General features: G+C 35.8%; 1 protein-coding gene across 1 annotated transcript; it reads left to right on the top strand.

The window, feature by feature from the left end:
• The first annotated feature begins 6335 nt into the window (after window positions 1-6335).
• Window positions 6336-8606, top strand: LOC128994282 (uncharacterized). The gene is made up of 3 exons (XM_054418700.1): window positions 6336-6395; window positions 6903-7079; window positions 7725-8606. Exons 1-3 carry the CDS (start codon window positions 6336-6338, stop codon window positions 8604-8606), a joined length of 1119 nt encoding a protein of 372 aa, XP_054274675.1.
• Window positions 8607-16521: the final 7915 nt, after the last annotated feature.

The following is a 16521-nucleotide window of genomic DNA, read 5'->3' as shown; positions in this document are numbered from 1 at the left end:
ATTTTACTGTTTTTGTTGGTAAAGTTGATTGTGTTGATTGTTGATTGTTGATTGTTGGTAATAGAGTTGATGACTTTTTTTATTATGTAGAAATAGAATTTAGGAATTAGTAAAAAATTAGTAAAATAGCACACTCAGTGGGGACACTGACTATGTGTGTTCTTTATTGTAAAGCTGGCCACAGGTTTAACATTGGAATCGTTAGTAATGTATACTGTCTTATTAGTGCATCTATAGTCTAAAGACCCTACTGTTTTGAAAAATCTTAAATTTATTCCAAAATAATACTTTTAATAGCCTACTAATTTATATCTATTTCACATTAGAAGGGTGTTGCTTAAAAACACTATTCAAAGAAAGGACATAAAAATGTATTACCGGTATTATCTGGTTACATAAACAAACTCATCAAAAATAAGAAGCGTAAAAGTCTGGTAACGCACATACCTACTGTCTTATCACAAGGTGATGTAGTTCCAAGTTACCCCCACAGACAGCAGCACAACACAATGACAGGTAAAACATTTAAAGCTCAAAAGTTATTTTACCTAACCCGCCATGTTAAACTTCCTTATCCCAAGCGTGATGTATACAACTTCTTTATTCATGAGTGATGTAAAGTTTCAAAAATTTACTCGGTGAAGTAATGAAACCCATTTAAAAACATTGAGTGCTCAACTTAAAAAAATATACCTCTATGGAGCCAACGACGTTCAACGCTAGAAATAGCTGTGCGCTTGAATTTTATTGTTATGCTTTAAAGTATTTTCCTAACCTAGCTTTTGTTTGTAAAAGAACGTTACTATTAGAAGATGAGTGAAATGGATAAAGAAAAATATTGTACGTAACCCCCTGTATATTGTCGGGTCAGGTAAAATCTTGTACGTCACACGTTACGCAAGAGCCTGTTTACATTCACCTGCGTGATGTAAAAACGCTCTTACTACACTTGTAAGGTAAATAGCTATTATTGTTTGATTTTTAAGAAACTGAGTTTTAAATAATAACAATATTTACATGTTTTTACTCTATAATATAAAGATAATTTATTAAAACTAGCTGTTACCCATGGGCTTCACACCGTTTGACTTCATAAGTATTAATAAAACTATTGATTAGTTAATTTAAGCTGAAATAAACAAAACAGAATACATTAATACAATAGTTATTTGTGCAACTAGTGAGAAAAGTGAGCAATTGACTCACTTGAGAGAAATCCTTACTCACGAGCCGTAGGCGAGTGAGGAATGGTTTCTCGAGTGAGGCAATTGTACTTTGAACTCGAATTGCACATTATACTTTTCCTACAGTTACCATAAAACAAATAAATTTGTGAAGAAACATAACCTTTTTTTACCCAGAAGTGAACTTTTAATATAACATTTAATTTGAAGTGACAAATAGAACAGTACAACAGCTGACCAGCTGATTTACAGCCAGTGCTGCCAACGTATTTCGCGCGCATACTTGCCTGCATGTTACGCGCTCACTATTTCGTGCCTTCACGTTGCAAATCTGGAGTGAGACAAAGTAATTAGAGTGAGACAATGTTACTGATGAGCAAATTGGCCACTTTGCTTTCTCAAATCAGTGAGAGAACATGTACATTGTTAGGTAACTATAGGAAAACAAATAATCGCACATGATTTTAATAAGGTAATCATAATTAAAAGGATAACAAACAACCTACCACTGATGTATTTTTAACATTAGGTATATGGAAAGTTCCCTTTAGAAAGAAATTACGATAAATAGTGGATAGTTTTGCACAAGGTTTCTTGTCATGACAAACATTTTAAGTATATGGTTTATGGGGGTGTGACTTGTAGTTTTTTCAAAAGTTCATAGGTACTTTGGGATTTAAATATGGATACTTACATCCTTTTTGTTCCATCAAGCAAGCTGCAGAACTAACACAAAGGATAATAAACAACAATTGAAGCTAAAACCAAAAAAAAGGTTTAACTAATTAAAACTACCTAATAATGTTCATCTTGGTCAGTTACAGGATAAATGATTTCTGATGATTGATATTGAAGTTTTCAATGTCACAATGGAAATTTTCTTGGGAATGTTTCTGTCCAATTTAAATCTTTATCCAATAAATAAACCAATTACCTTAATATTTTGTAAGTTGTATCATAGACGAATAGAATAATTATAATTACAAATAATTGTTTATGCAATGTGCTCCTAGAGCGTGCTCAGTGTTCTTCGATTCACTGCTGTCGTCGACTGTCCATCTACTACCAGCACTACCACCCTTGAAAACAAAATGCTCCCAATGTATCAGAACTACTTTTAAATATGAGTAAAGTACAAAATTCTGAAATCCCGTAATTTTAACGGAAAAGCTCATTATTTTATCCCTGGAAATTTTTATTAAAACACAGAAAAATAACGGAATAAACACCTACTCCCTGGATTCCTAGGAATTCTTCTGAAGTTGGCAGCCCTGGCTTCAACTACTAACTTGTCACGGCAACTCTGGGGATCATCATATTCTGTGATTTGACGCTGCAGCAGTGTGCGCCGAATCAACATGGCACTCCTAGCGGTGGACGTCAGAATATACGCTAATTACATCACTGCTGTTGCTCCATATTTTATCCATTTGTCTATGGTTGTAGTATTCTTTAAAATATGGTTTTAGTGAACCTTTCTACTACTTACCTTTAGCTTGATGTGTACAAAATTTCAAAACAATAATTACTTGTATATTTGGAAAACCGGTTTCAAATAAATGTAGTTTGAGCTGAGTTATGTACATATAGATAATATTCTTCCATGGTGACAGCAGATTGTCAAATCTATGTCTTCAGGAGATGACTGCGTCATTGAATGAGTAAGGCCGGGGCCACACGACGCGGATCATCCGCGCGGACGGACCATGCGGATGTGGTCCGACAACACATTGAATCAAATGAGAGTGGCCACACGGGGCGATCCTAAGCCGCCTGGGCGGATTGTCCGCGCCATGTCGCGGATTGTCCGCGCGATCATAAGCCGCGTTGGAGGGGATGACACAAGTAGTCTTATGAGAGTGGCCACACGATACGGATTGTCCGCGCGGTTGGAGCTCATTTTCAAGCATTTGTGGTGGTTTTTTTTTAGTTTGTGCTTGTGCATTTTGGTTTATAGGTGTAAAATTTTCGATACTGACAAATCAATACAACTTGTTAAAGATAATGTGGGATTTCTCATGTTGTATATTTCTCATATACGAAGAGTATATCTTCCTTAGTTATATGCGGTCAAAGCAATTGAAGTAGCTCGTCAAACGATGCTATCTACATGCGATAGTAACAAAAAAAGACTCCGAACTATGGTTTCGCATGTGCTCGTAAAAGGTTTGGAGCACAAATGGTTTATCGGTTATGAAAGGATGGACCCAATGATTTCGGTTTGCCTTAGGCTCTAGCTCACCACACGCTTCTAATGCACAAACTAACATACGAGTTTCTTCCATGACTACAACGAGAACAAGTGAATTAAACCATGTTTTAGAATCTCAGTACGAAGGCTGAGAAACCTCAACCGGAAGCGGTTCATCCGCTCCGTGTGGCCGCGACATCGTCGCGCGGCTTATGATCGTACGATCATAAGCCGCGCGGACGATCCGCCACGTGTGGCCCCGGCCTAAGACTATAGGCCGCCGTTTCGGATGTGTTCTATCTCAGGGGCAAACTAAACTACTGGTACTATTCAAACCGCTAGGTGAATTCTACTAGGTACTATTCCACTGCCAGTTGAAGATGAAAACTAAAATTCAGTTGAGTTTTCCCTGAAGATGGATAGCTGCTATGCAAGGGAAACTTCCCCAAGTTAATCATTAAACTTGGTAATCCTTCGGTTGTCACCTGAAGACCTAGATTTGACAATAATGTATTATTTATTAGGTATATTTCTTTGACAATGTCACGTTTTTTTTTTATATCTATGCTGTGTACAAAAGTTGTTGTGACTATAAAGTTTGATTTGATTTTAAATAAATATCAGTTATCGGTTTTTATTCATAAAATAGGTAAACCTTAAAAGTGTCATCATAATTTGGAATTTAATTAGTCGTTGTCTGCCATTTCATACAAATTACCAGATAATCAAAAATGGAAATAAAATATTCAGAAAATATTGAATAAAAATACACCGATGATCCATCCATATGGTGTTTATTTGATTATGAGATAAAGAATCAAACCTCTTTCTTCAACATTCAACAATGAACAATACATTTCAAACAATAACCACTCAAAGCAAAGCCAGTCAATAGGAAAGGTTAACAAAATAATTATCACAAAAGCCTCCCAGCGCCCTAGACCAATAGTTGGTCAGTCATACTCGTTAGCAATGGTATGCTTTTTGAGGAAACGTTTCCTTCTTATTTCTATCATAGCATTTTTACCCGTCAAAGTGATCAAAGCCCAAAACAATAAGGTTATTTTTAAAATTTCTAAAGGCTTTATACTAAATTCATTTTTCCAAGGGGTGTTCATTTATTACTCCTTTGTTGCCTTGTGCTTACTGAGTGATAACGGAATAGAGCCAGACATGATCAATAATAACAAAACAATCCTTTTCACATATATTTGGGTCATCTATGTACTGCACACTTTACCAATCACCTGTATTCTTCAGGTCAGAAAAAAAATTTTAGTTTTCAAAGACATCGTAGATTTAACTGAAGCTCTGCAAAAAAGTAACGTACTTGTTGCTAGAAATAGGATAGCATCCTATTTCATCCTTCTATACTCATCTTACTCATTTGGCTCTTACATTTACAGTTTAAAGGAGGAGTATTCATTGAAAGTTATGTTTTTAAACGTGTTTCTCAAATTCGTTTTCATCTGCGTTGTCTTGGAGTTTTTTGAAGTAGTTTCGGATGTTAAAGATAGTTTTTACTATTTAAACACAATTCTACCTAGAAGTTTTCAGAGATGGTCATGTAAGGGAGGGGAATCCCTCTTCTCTGGCATGGAAGTTTTTCATGGTAAGTTGTAGGCTACCATTGACATTAGAGACTTAAGTAGACTGATCCAATCTACAGGGTGCTATAGCAGAGACTCCAAATTAAATCAGGAATAACAATCCAGAAGTCTAAAATTTTGTAGGTAAAATAATATTAGTTTTTCATTGTATATACTTTAATACTTTTCAATGAAATGGCGACCATACAAAGTAGGTATTTTAAGCCAAGTATGAATGTAATACTTACTTGTAATACTTGTCGTCTTCGTCGTTGACCAATGAAAATAGGATAGACTGCGTCAGAAGAGTGTTGAGGCCCAAATAGAGGTCCATCTTGTAACTCTCAAAGAGAGTAGAGCGGCCTTTTCACTAAGTAATCCTTAAGTCGTTTCTTAAAAGCCTACAGGTTCAGGTCCTTCACCTCATCCGGTGGAGCATTAAAAATCGGTACCCATGTGTTAAACTTTTAATACTGGACGAGGCCCCATTTAACCGAAACCAGCTGTCTTCTATTATTGGCAAGATAGCTAGAAACTGTTTTTAGAGCTGTACCACCAACTCCATATTTTTTCATTTTAGAAATAAGCACATCATGTGACACTACATCAAACGCCTTGCTTAAGTCGCATAGACTTAGCAAGACTGAAGACTAATGTTCAAATGCATCTATTATAGTGTTCATAAGGCTGAGTAAAGCACTGGTAGTTGATCTACCGGTACCCCTCTTAAAGCCATGCTGTGCATCAATCAGCAGGTGGTTGTGCTCTAGATAGGATACAAGTTGAACTTGAATTATGATCTCAAAAAGATCTTAGAGAATACCGGAAGTATCGAGATTGGGCGGTAGTTTGATACAAGTGAGGAATCTCCTTTCTTGAAAACAGGTATTGTCCGGGCCGTTTTGAGTATGTCTGGAAAAACACCTACCGGTACCTCAAGACATGCATTTATAATTTTAGCACGTGGGGGGTGCTATAATATCAATAACTGATTTCAATACATTACAAGACAATCCAAATACATCTTGGCTTTTAGAAGTTTTGAAGTGTTTCACCATAGATATAATTTCATGATCTACCCACTCAAACCATCTAGCTGGAGGACCTTTATAGTATATCAACTTGTTCTATGTTGGCAATAAGTAAAAATAAATCTTATGTTATTATTAATAATTAAAGTGTAAATAAGTTAACAACAACATTAGACATTTTTTGTATCAATAAATCTTTCCAAATGAATCAACCTTTTCAATTAATAACATCAACAAATACGCGTGCATAAACAAGGCCACGACAAGTTTTGGCGACGAGTAAACCTCAATTGCATTTTCAATTATCAATCAGAAACATTTTAACTAAAATCTCATCAACATGGATCAAGAACAATTCAAGCAATTTTTGGAAATGCAGCAAGCCATGATAACAACATTGGTAAGTCAACTTTCTACACAATGTTTTAACATAAAGCCAAATGACCCTGAACAATCTGAAACAAACTTAATTCTTACCATCAACTCATACTTGGCTTATGTCCCCAACTTTGACATTTTTGACAGTAAAAAGGAATCATTCTCAAATTATTATCAACGCTTTGAGAACTACATTCAGATGAAAAATATTGCATCTAACAAAGATTATTGTGCTAAATTGCTCTTGAACTCAATTGGACCAAGCAATTTCAAACTAGTTTCATCATTATCTGCACCAAATAATCCTAACGAATTAACTTACGATGACCTGATCAAAATCCTAAAAGAACATCTAGAACCTAAAAGAAATGTACTTGTTTCCCAGCACCAGTTTCTATCAATCTATCAAACTGACAATCAATCAATTTCAGAGTTTGTAAGTAATATTAGGGATAAATCAACCAACTGTGAATTTATCTCACCCTGCGAATGTAAATCATCCATATCAAATATCTTCCTTTGCACCCAGTTCATTCGCGGCCTTAAGGACAACTCTATTCGTGAACATCTTTTACAATCTGATATTACAGAGTTCCAGGAAATCGTATCTAAGGCAATGGCTTTAGAAGCTTCCAGGCTTGACTCTAAACTAATTTCTCTGAAACATCTTCCTACATCGACATCAGACCTACCAGATATCAATAAGGTTTCACATACATCTAGACAGCTTGACCGTTCCCCTTCTCAAAACAATGTCTCCAGCAGGCCCAAATCAAAACCCAAACACACCCCCCCAAATTCTCGAATCAAATTTGATGATTTGGGAATCAACGGGTTATGTTTGCGATGCGACAAATCAAATCATTTATCTAAACAATGTCGAACGGACAAAAGGAAACTACAATGTTCTGAATGCTCAAGACTAGGACATGTAGGTAAAGTTTGCATCAGCACACTTATGAGTAATAGGTCCAAGAATAGCTCACACTCATAACTAACCAGATAAACAACACAAGTGACCACCAGTTTGAAATAAACATAGTAGACATATTTCAAACCGAAACCTCACCACGGTTTCTTACATTTGTTAATATTGAAAACAAACCAGTACAGTTTGAAGTAGACTCCGGTTCAGGTTATACTTTACTTCCCCGAGACAAATTCAATCAATTAGATCTCAATCTAACACTCCAGCCAACTAACTTACTTTTTAGATCTTACACAAAAAATGTCTAATGTTGTTGTTAACTTATTTACACTTTAATTATTAATAATAACATATGATTTATTTTTACTTATTGCCAACATAGAACAAGTCGATATACTATAATTCTATGCTGGTCCCTTCCAGAACCACCACTTCCTAGTCATTGTGGATGCCAAATATAAATGGGCTGAAGTAGAAGTATGTTCATCTGCTCCAACTTCATCATCAACCATAGAGATGCTTCAGAATGTATTCTCACGCTACGGCTTCCCAGACATAATGGTATCGGACAACGCTGCTATTTTTACTAGCGACACATTTCACCAGTTCTGCAAAGAAGGAAGAATTTTTCAGAAATTTATAGCACCGGGACATCCAGCGACCAACAGGTTGGCTGAAAGAAACATTCAGACCCTCAAAAATCGACTTTTTACCATGATTGAAGAACCTTTCACAATGAAACAAAAGGTTAGGGTAATACTCTTCAGATATCGAGCTACACCCTTGGCCAGCGGGAAGACACCTTCAGAACTTTTTCTCAACAGACAAATTAGAATCAAACTTTATGCGTTAAAACCACCAAAACATCAAAAATCCTCAATTCGACACACCAAAGCAAGACAGTACAAAGTAGGAGACAGAGTCCAAGCACGGAACTACTCGAACAACAAAAATCTGTGGAAACCAGGAACCATCATTAAGATGTACGGACTCTTACACTACCTGATTAAACTAGACAGTGGATATATATTTAAAAGACACATCGACCAACTACGACTTACTGAAATATCATTAAAGACTGTCAAATTTGCTCCCACAGTACAAGAAGATACTTCGGAAGAACCAGGACCACATCATCCATTTGAAGACCTCATCACCATCCCTACTGAACAACCACCGCCACAAATCAATGAACAACCTAATGAACAACCTCAACATGAGACAGGAAACGAAAGTCCAGTGCTGCGCAGATCCAACAGAACACATTGCCAGCTTGAATATTTGAAAGACTTTGTCAGGTCTTAATTTTGTTGTTCTTTTTTAAGCGTGGGAGAATTATAGTATATCAACTTGTTCTATGTTGGCAATAAGTAAAAATAAATCATATTTTATTATTAATAATTAAAGTGTAAATAAGTTAACAACAACATTAGACATTTTTTGTATCAATAAATCTTTCCCAATGAATCAACCTTTTCAATTAATAACATCAACAAATACGCGTGCATAAACAACCCTTGCTCCAGGTGGAGATGAGTGGCGCGATCTTGTAGTGTTGTTAGTGACTAAGGCCGACATATTCCTTAGACACAGCTGTTAATTAATAGTCCATACAGCTAATGGCAACTAAGGGACCTACAGTTTATAGTGGAATACAAACCACATTTTTCCCTTGGTATTAACGAATTGGTCTAAATCAGGACAGTACTATGGATATAGTCGTAGTACTCACTAGTGCGGACATTAATCCACACCAGGGAGTATCGTATCCACAGTGCATTCCTATTAATATCCACAATTATACCGGGTGTTTCAAAATGAATTACCGGGTTTAAACGCTTTATAACTTTTATACTATTAAACTTACCGCTATAAAATACACATCAAACGAAAAAGTAACTCAAAGAGTTTATGCCTTCCAAAGACACATTATTTAACAAAATCAATCCAGCAGAACTGTAGAATTAGTTTAAAAAAACTAAAAAGTAATCTCCAACTTTTTTCACCACTAGAAATTTGGAGGTTGCTTGATGTTTTTGCAAATAACTTTTAAATAGTGAGGAAATCAACCAAAGTGGAAGGTAATATTCCGAAAGAGAATAAAATTTCCTACAATCTACTATTATTATGCATTTTTTGAAGATACTCAACTTTGAACAATTAAATCTACAGTTCTGCTGGATCGATTTTGTTAAATAATGTGTCTTTGGAAGACACAAACTCTTTGAGATGCTTTTTTTTGCTTGGGGTGTGGGAGCACCCCCCCCCCCCCCCCCCAATAAAGCAGGGGAGTCCGGGGGTCGGGAAGATTTGGAATTTTCAAAGCCGTTTGATGACTTTCTAAAGCCATTTTTAACACCTAAAACTGTGCCCAAGGGGGAGGGATACATCCTCCCCCAGAAATATTTTATATTTTATTAGCTAACATAAATACAGCTAAAATATGCAGCTTGGGCAAAAGTTCCAAATTTTTTCCAGGGGGGACCCCCAACTACCTTTTTTGGGGAGATATTCCATACCCCCCATAACCCCTGGTGGTCATCCCCCCCCTCCCCCGAAATGAACTCGGGAACTGGGACCGCCACTGAAATTATTGAAGACTAACGTTTATAGTTTATCATAGTAATAATCAGCATTTCAACTCTGTAAAGAGAAAGTCCAACTTTAATTTGGTTTATATCAACTATTCTGCCTAATGCCAAGAAAACCAGGTCCTGCTATTGAAACCACGCTTAATATATTCCATTTAATAAAAAAACAACTTCTTTAAAATATCGCTATTGCTAAAATTTTTTTTACAATTTTAAAGCTTCTTGCTGCTCATCGTCATAATAATAATTATCAAGGAATGGTTGGCCATAAGAAGTTTAAGAGTAGATGCTTTGTATCTTTTTTGTAATTCAATTTAAAATATTTAGTTTATATTTTACCGAGTAAGGAATAATATGCAAGAATGTGCATTAGAAAGTAAAAATATTATTGACTCAATCAAATCAACTTAATAAATATTAGGGTTAAACACCCACTTAAGTCAACAAAAACAAGACTCAATCATCAATAATATTTGGTAATGTGCTGTGTTAGTAATGAGGATCAATCCTATTCATGCAGTAAAGAAGATAAATATCAACTATAGGTTAGAAGTCTACTAAATTGATTAGGCTGATGTTTTAGTTCTGAAAAGGACATCTCAGTTAGAATGGTATTCTTTTTAAGTGCATCATTTGTTTGCATATCTACTGTGGGATTTTTACCTGTAAAGGCAACAAAGAATGAAGAGGACCAAATTAACTTTACAATTTTCAAGCCGATGATGTTGAAGTCATGTTTGCAAGCTCTCTTGTTATATTATTCTTTGTATACTCAGGCCAAGGAAGAATATATGGATGAAATTGGGCCAGATAAAGTTCATTATTCTGGAACTCTTTTTTTGGCAACCATTTGTCTTACTTATGTTATACATGTGTTACCAATAGTTTGTATTCTTCAGGTCAGAAATAAACTAAAAGTGTTCAAAAATATTTCTGATTTAGTAGTTTTGCTTAAAGACAGTTATTCAGCTTCAAGAACAAGAGTGATATCCTATGTAACCATGATCTACTCCTGCTATGGCCTTGCAACATATGCTTACTGTCTCAGAGAAGAATACACATTGAAAGTTATGTTTTTGAATGATTTCCTCAAATTTGTTTTTATAAGTGCAATTGTGGAATTCTATGAGGTAGTTTCAGATATTAAAGATTGTTTTCAAAATTTGAACTTTGTTCTGCCAGAAACAATGGCTAGTTGGTTTTTTAACAGAAATTTAACACCAACCTGTGTTAGGTTCAAGGGTTTGAAAGGTATGTTTAAACTCCTAACTTCCTTAATAGAATTGAGTTAAATCCCATAAAGCTATGAAGGAAAAGTACATTTTCTTTTAAAAGTGTCAGTACCATGAGTATACAGACTCAAAAGAAGTAATTTTGAACATATTAACGAATATGTTTTGCGTTTGTTTCTTTTTTTAGGTTTACAAGCTGATTTAAACTTGAAAGATATCCTTGAGCTGCACCGTCAGCTGTGTTGTGTTGTGGAAAAGATCAACAGTGTCTACGGCTATCAGAACTTTGTGATAGTGGTGTTCATCTTCCTACAGCTGATCTATTGTCCTCTGGAACTACTTGCTCTACCCTCCCACTACCACACTTGGCCTGTGATAGTACATTGTATCAACCACAGTCTGGTATATCTGGTGGGGTTGTATGTGTTGGTTAGGCCATGCACTCAAGTGGCCAATGAGGTAAGCTAACTCTGCAACTTGCATAGTTTATTTTAGAAACTGAAGTAGTTCCATCTATGAACTGGCTGTAACCACTTTTTACTCATAGAATGCTTAGTTAAAGCTTGCTTCTCACAGACTGTGCTACATTAGAATTATATTTTCTCTTAGTTTTAGACACAATTACAGTTGTCTAACTGCCATGCATAATTAGACTGTTTTGTATAAATTGTTATTTATATTAGGGGATGGTTAAAACCTGTATGACCTTTTGACTATGCACACAGAAATAAAGAAGACATCCCATTCCCACGTGTAGAAGTAAGTTTTAATTTAACTAAAAGAAAAAGAAAACTTTTAGCTACAGAACAGATCTAAAACATAGTTCTACACAGTTCTTTTACAGTTTCTTTAAATAAAACTTTCTACAGATGGTCATCATAATGGCAAGACTGAAAACCATATTTAATTTTGTGTCAGTGGCTCGCTTCAGTTATGTTCTTTTAATTCTACAGATCTAATATGTAAGAGTGTATCTATATCAAAAGCATACTTTGAGGTATATAGTGTAGATTAAAACTAATCTTCAAAAGTTACAAAAAACCATTGATCAAATTATTGGGATGAGAAAGACGTTAAAGCTTGTTCCACACTATTTTTATTTAAGTTTTATGACAATGGCGTTTTGTAACATTTTTGAAAGGGAAAAGGTTCAAACCCTGGCTTTGTTACTATCCAAAGTAGACATTTTTCTAGATAACACAGTGACAAAATGGTATCTGGGTCCAGAAACGATCCCGCTTGGTACCAAACCAGTGATCTTCAGATATGAAGGTGAGCATATACACTACACATCAGGAAAGAACAAGGAGAGTAAACGAACAGGAAAGTTTCTGGTGAATGCTTTCTGTGTCATCAAATGGAGGCTGCTACACTAGAAAGGACAAAAACAGGCGGTGAAATGACACAAAACTCACAAAACATTCAATTTGACATTTTCCTGTCATGGAGTTTTGTTTTGCCATTGGGCTACACTAGGCAGGAAAGGAAATGGAAAGGAGAAGCACAGAAACTTTATGGCTAGAAACAATTAATGCACATGACGGTCTGGAATCGTTCAGCTATCTGTGCGTGTACATTTCCAAAAGAAATTGTTCCTGGCAGTTTCTTTTCCGTGTCCCATGTAGAGTAGCCCTAAGCGCCAGAATTTTTCTGTGTTGTTTCCTTTCCTGTCGTCTACTTTTTGTGTTCAGGTTGTTTCCTTTCATGTCTAGTGATGGTCTAGTGTAGCCGAACCTTATACCACCCAACTATATAAATTCTGTTATTATAAGCTACAGTATATAGGAAATCTACTTCTACATTCTAAATTTAACTGGATGGGTTTTTTTAGTAACCTTAAGAACTTACAGTACTTTTGTCACTTCCCCTTATTGAATAGGTACTTAACACGTTCACTGTGATGGGTTACCCGTCACGCGAAACTACTCATGGGTTCGCGTGATGAGTTTACCAGTCATTGAGTCCATTCCAATACATTGATTCATTTTGAGCTCCGTTGTTGCCGGGTAACGTTATAATCGTTGCTAGCCTGTAGCTTAGAATGTGAGCTTTATTTTGGTGTAGGTTGGTAATAAAATTTCCCATAAAATCCCGTCTGGCAATGCTTTTGTCCCAGTTTCGGGGATTTTCTCTTTTCGAGCAACATAACAAGGACACTGGCTTCCAGGCAGTGCTGCTACCTTTGGGTGTTTCAGTGAACTACGTGACACTCTCAGGGTAAGGCAGCACAATCACTGCTGCTCTTTTGTTATTCAACAGACTGAAATATTTTAATGCCAATTGCTTTCGGTGGTGCGACAGGGCGTCGCCCAGGCCTCACCGCCTTTGGCGAGCACCTGTTTGATGTACCTATGTGCTGTGAACGCGTTAACTGAATTTTTTTAGTAATTTTGTATTTTTCAGGCTCAGAGAACAGTAGCCATATTAAGCAAACTTATGGGACAATCAGTTTCTGAAGCCACATTCAAAGAGGTATATCATTTTTTTTGTCTTGATTTTTTATTGATTATAATTTTTATGGTTTGAGGATTTCCACCCTCAAAAAGTGCATCGGTTAAAAAATTGCATAAAATGCAGTTCCCGATATGGCATTGTTTTTTATTTTTTTCTTAAAGCGAGGTAACATTGACTTCTGTTTACTGTGACTACTAGGATGGTGCAAGTAGATTTCTCATCCTTTTGTAAAATATGAAGCCTTTTAGTTGTAGACCTTAGGAAGCGTTCATGATATCTCCGTGATCCTGGGATGCGTTAACGATGCATGCCTCTTCAATCACAAAAGTGGTTCACTATAATGATTCCTCCGTAATTGGGGAATATTTTCAACGTTTTACCACGATCACAGGGAACGCTAACAATTTTGTTGTGGCCAAAGACAATATGATTTTTGGGTTAATTTTCAATTTGTTTTGTGTTCATGATTCACCACAATTGCAAAATTCGTTAATCTGATTATAGTGCAACAATCAATATTTTAAAAATCATACTCTTCCATTACTCTGGAATTAGATATAGACATATCTGGTTATATATTGGATATTTAGATACAACTCAATGTTTGCTCGAGACGTGAAGGTCAACATTTTTGATCCAACATGAAGTAAATAATTCTGGCCCTTAACCCCTAATAGACAATAAAAATATAAAAAATTCAAATGAATTATTTATTAGGTAGTCTCCTGCTTTCAAGGTCGCCAAATGGATTGGTGAAAACAAGTTTTGAGTTCATCAAGTTAAATAAAAACAATACTGTACTTAGATTTCTAAACCCCATAAGCTCCAGGCACCAAAGAATCACAATAGGGGGGCCTCTCTAGTGTGAGCCCCAGAGGCCTTATGGATTCTAAATACCTCCCTGACCTTAGAAGAGTATAAAGTCCTATTCCCACAAGGTCTGGGACGCGAAGGCCAGAAGCACACATTCGTGGAATACACTCTGACGGAATGCCGTGTAGTGAGTTTGCTTTTGACGTCACCAGGTAGGAAAGAGTTAATGAACGGCCCCTCCTAAACTGGTTTAATTTTCAGTTGTAAACAGTGTCCTGTAACAGAATTGTAAATAAAAAAGATAGACTATGAAGCGTGGTCAAGTGAACAGTTTGCACCTTACAATAGGTGGTAATCCCATCTTCACTACAGGCATGGCTCACAAAAACATATTTTGTAAAAAACATTTATTGTGTGTGTTGACAAGTGTGCCACGTATTTTTATTCCCTTCTAGTGGGAACATGACTTTGTTGCACTTGATGTTCTGGGAAATGTTTACCCCATCATGGGAAACTATAATGCGTCTTTTGACATATAACTGTTGACTGCCCACATGACAGTCTGCATTAGTGTCATGAGCCATAGTGACTCATATACCTTTATCTTCGACAATTTCTTAACTTAAGTAATTCATTTGCAGCTTAACTTTCTAAATCTATTATACTTTTTACAGCTGGAGGAGTACTGCCGCCAGCTCTTCCTTCGCAAAGTAGAGTTTTCAGCCTGTGGGTTTTTTACCTTAGAAATTCCACTAATATTGTCAGTAAGTAATGCAGTTACAATTATTTACACTGTTAAAGGTAATTATTAGTATAGCTTTTACCCTAGAAAATCTCTGATGGTAAACCAAAAATATTAGAACAGAAACAGTATCATAAACTAAAAGATTACGTCACTGGCCTGAATGTCATTTAATACTAGACTGTTGTTTTGGAAGTTTATTGACAGTTCCATACAAAAAATATTAAAACATGTTTAGGCCACTTTTCTTGTAGTAGAAGAACCATTGCATCCATTACATGGTTCTTGCTACAGCAAGATTCCATCTAACAATACTACTAATTCAACTATATGACAAACAGGGCCATGATGTTTGAAGAATAGTATATTTCACTACTAGTCTTGATAGTGTTTCCCATGCTGGTCTTCGACTCGCATGTAAAACACTATCTTGCCCTGAAATGGGACTTTCTTGACGAGTATTGAACGATACTTTTTATCACAATGAAAAAAAAAACTACTTCATCAAACTTAATAAACCATGGGAACTTCAGTTGTAACTTTGTTGATGTCAGGCAAAGTATTATTTGTGTAGCGAAAGTAATGTTTATGTCAGGAAAAGTCAGCTAATCACTATTTGTTTTTGGTGTATTGAAATTGACGATTTTGAAAGATGGGCTATTTTCAAGTACAGAGTGATGAAAATAGTATATTTCATTACTAAGACCAAAAGTGGCATTTTCCGGCGCGCGCACAAGTTTTCACACGCACGCTCAACCCCAATTTCACGTGCAAGGCGAAGCCGAGTATGTGAGAGCTATTTTCACGTACGAGGCGAAGCTGAGGACGGGAATAATGGAGCAAGTGCCGGATAATAACTTTCGGTACGAGTTATGAACGACTTTTCATCACGACGCAAAATTACACAAACACAGAATAGCAGACCTCAGTAATATTATAACTAATTTATTTCTCAATTAATTTGATTAGCATCAAAATCAAATAAAATCTTCTAAAAGGATACGTACGTATATTTTCGATTAATTTTAGAACAAAAAAATAAAATAAAATACTCTAAAGGAAAATTACGTATTTTTTCTATAAATTTGGATTAAACAGTAAAATAAAACAATAAAAGAACTTTTGACTATACATACAGCTGATTCAAATCATTAAATTATATCGTAACATAACACTAGCGCATGTAGTGAGTAAATGGATAACTAATTGAGAGCGAGGGAAAATCAGCTGATCGATTTTCCCTCGCCCTAAATTAGAGCTTGGGAAACGACTACTTTCATTGATGTCAGCTGTTATCGAAAATAGTTACTTTCGTTAAGGAGTGATAAAAAATATTTTTCCCAATTGCTTGCAGATGTTAAGTGTTGTGACGACTTACTTCACCATCA

Source organism: Macrosteles quadrilineatus, unplaced genomic scaffold (genome assembly GCF_028750875.1).
Source record: "Macrosteles quadrilineatus isolate MER2022 unplaced genomic scaffold, UCM_ALF_1.0 Scaffold_5__1_contigs__length_97177068, whole genome shotgun sequence".
In the NCBI taxonomy this organism is placed as follows: domain Eukaryota; kingdom Metazoa; phylum Arthropoda; class Insecta; order Hemiptera; family Cicadellidae; genus Macrosteles; species Macrosteles quadrilineatus.
Note: the sequence above shows the minus strand (reverse complement) of the source record. Positions and strands in the feature narration are given on the sequence as shown.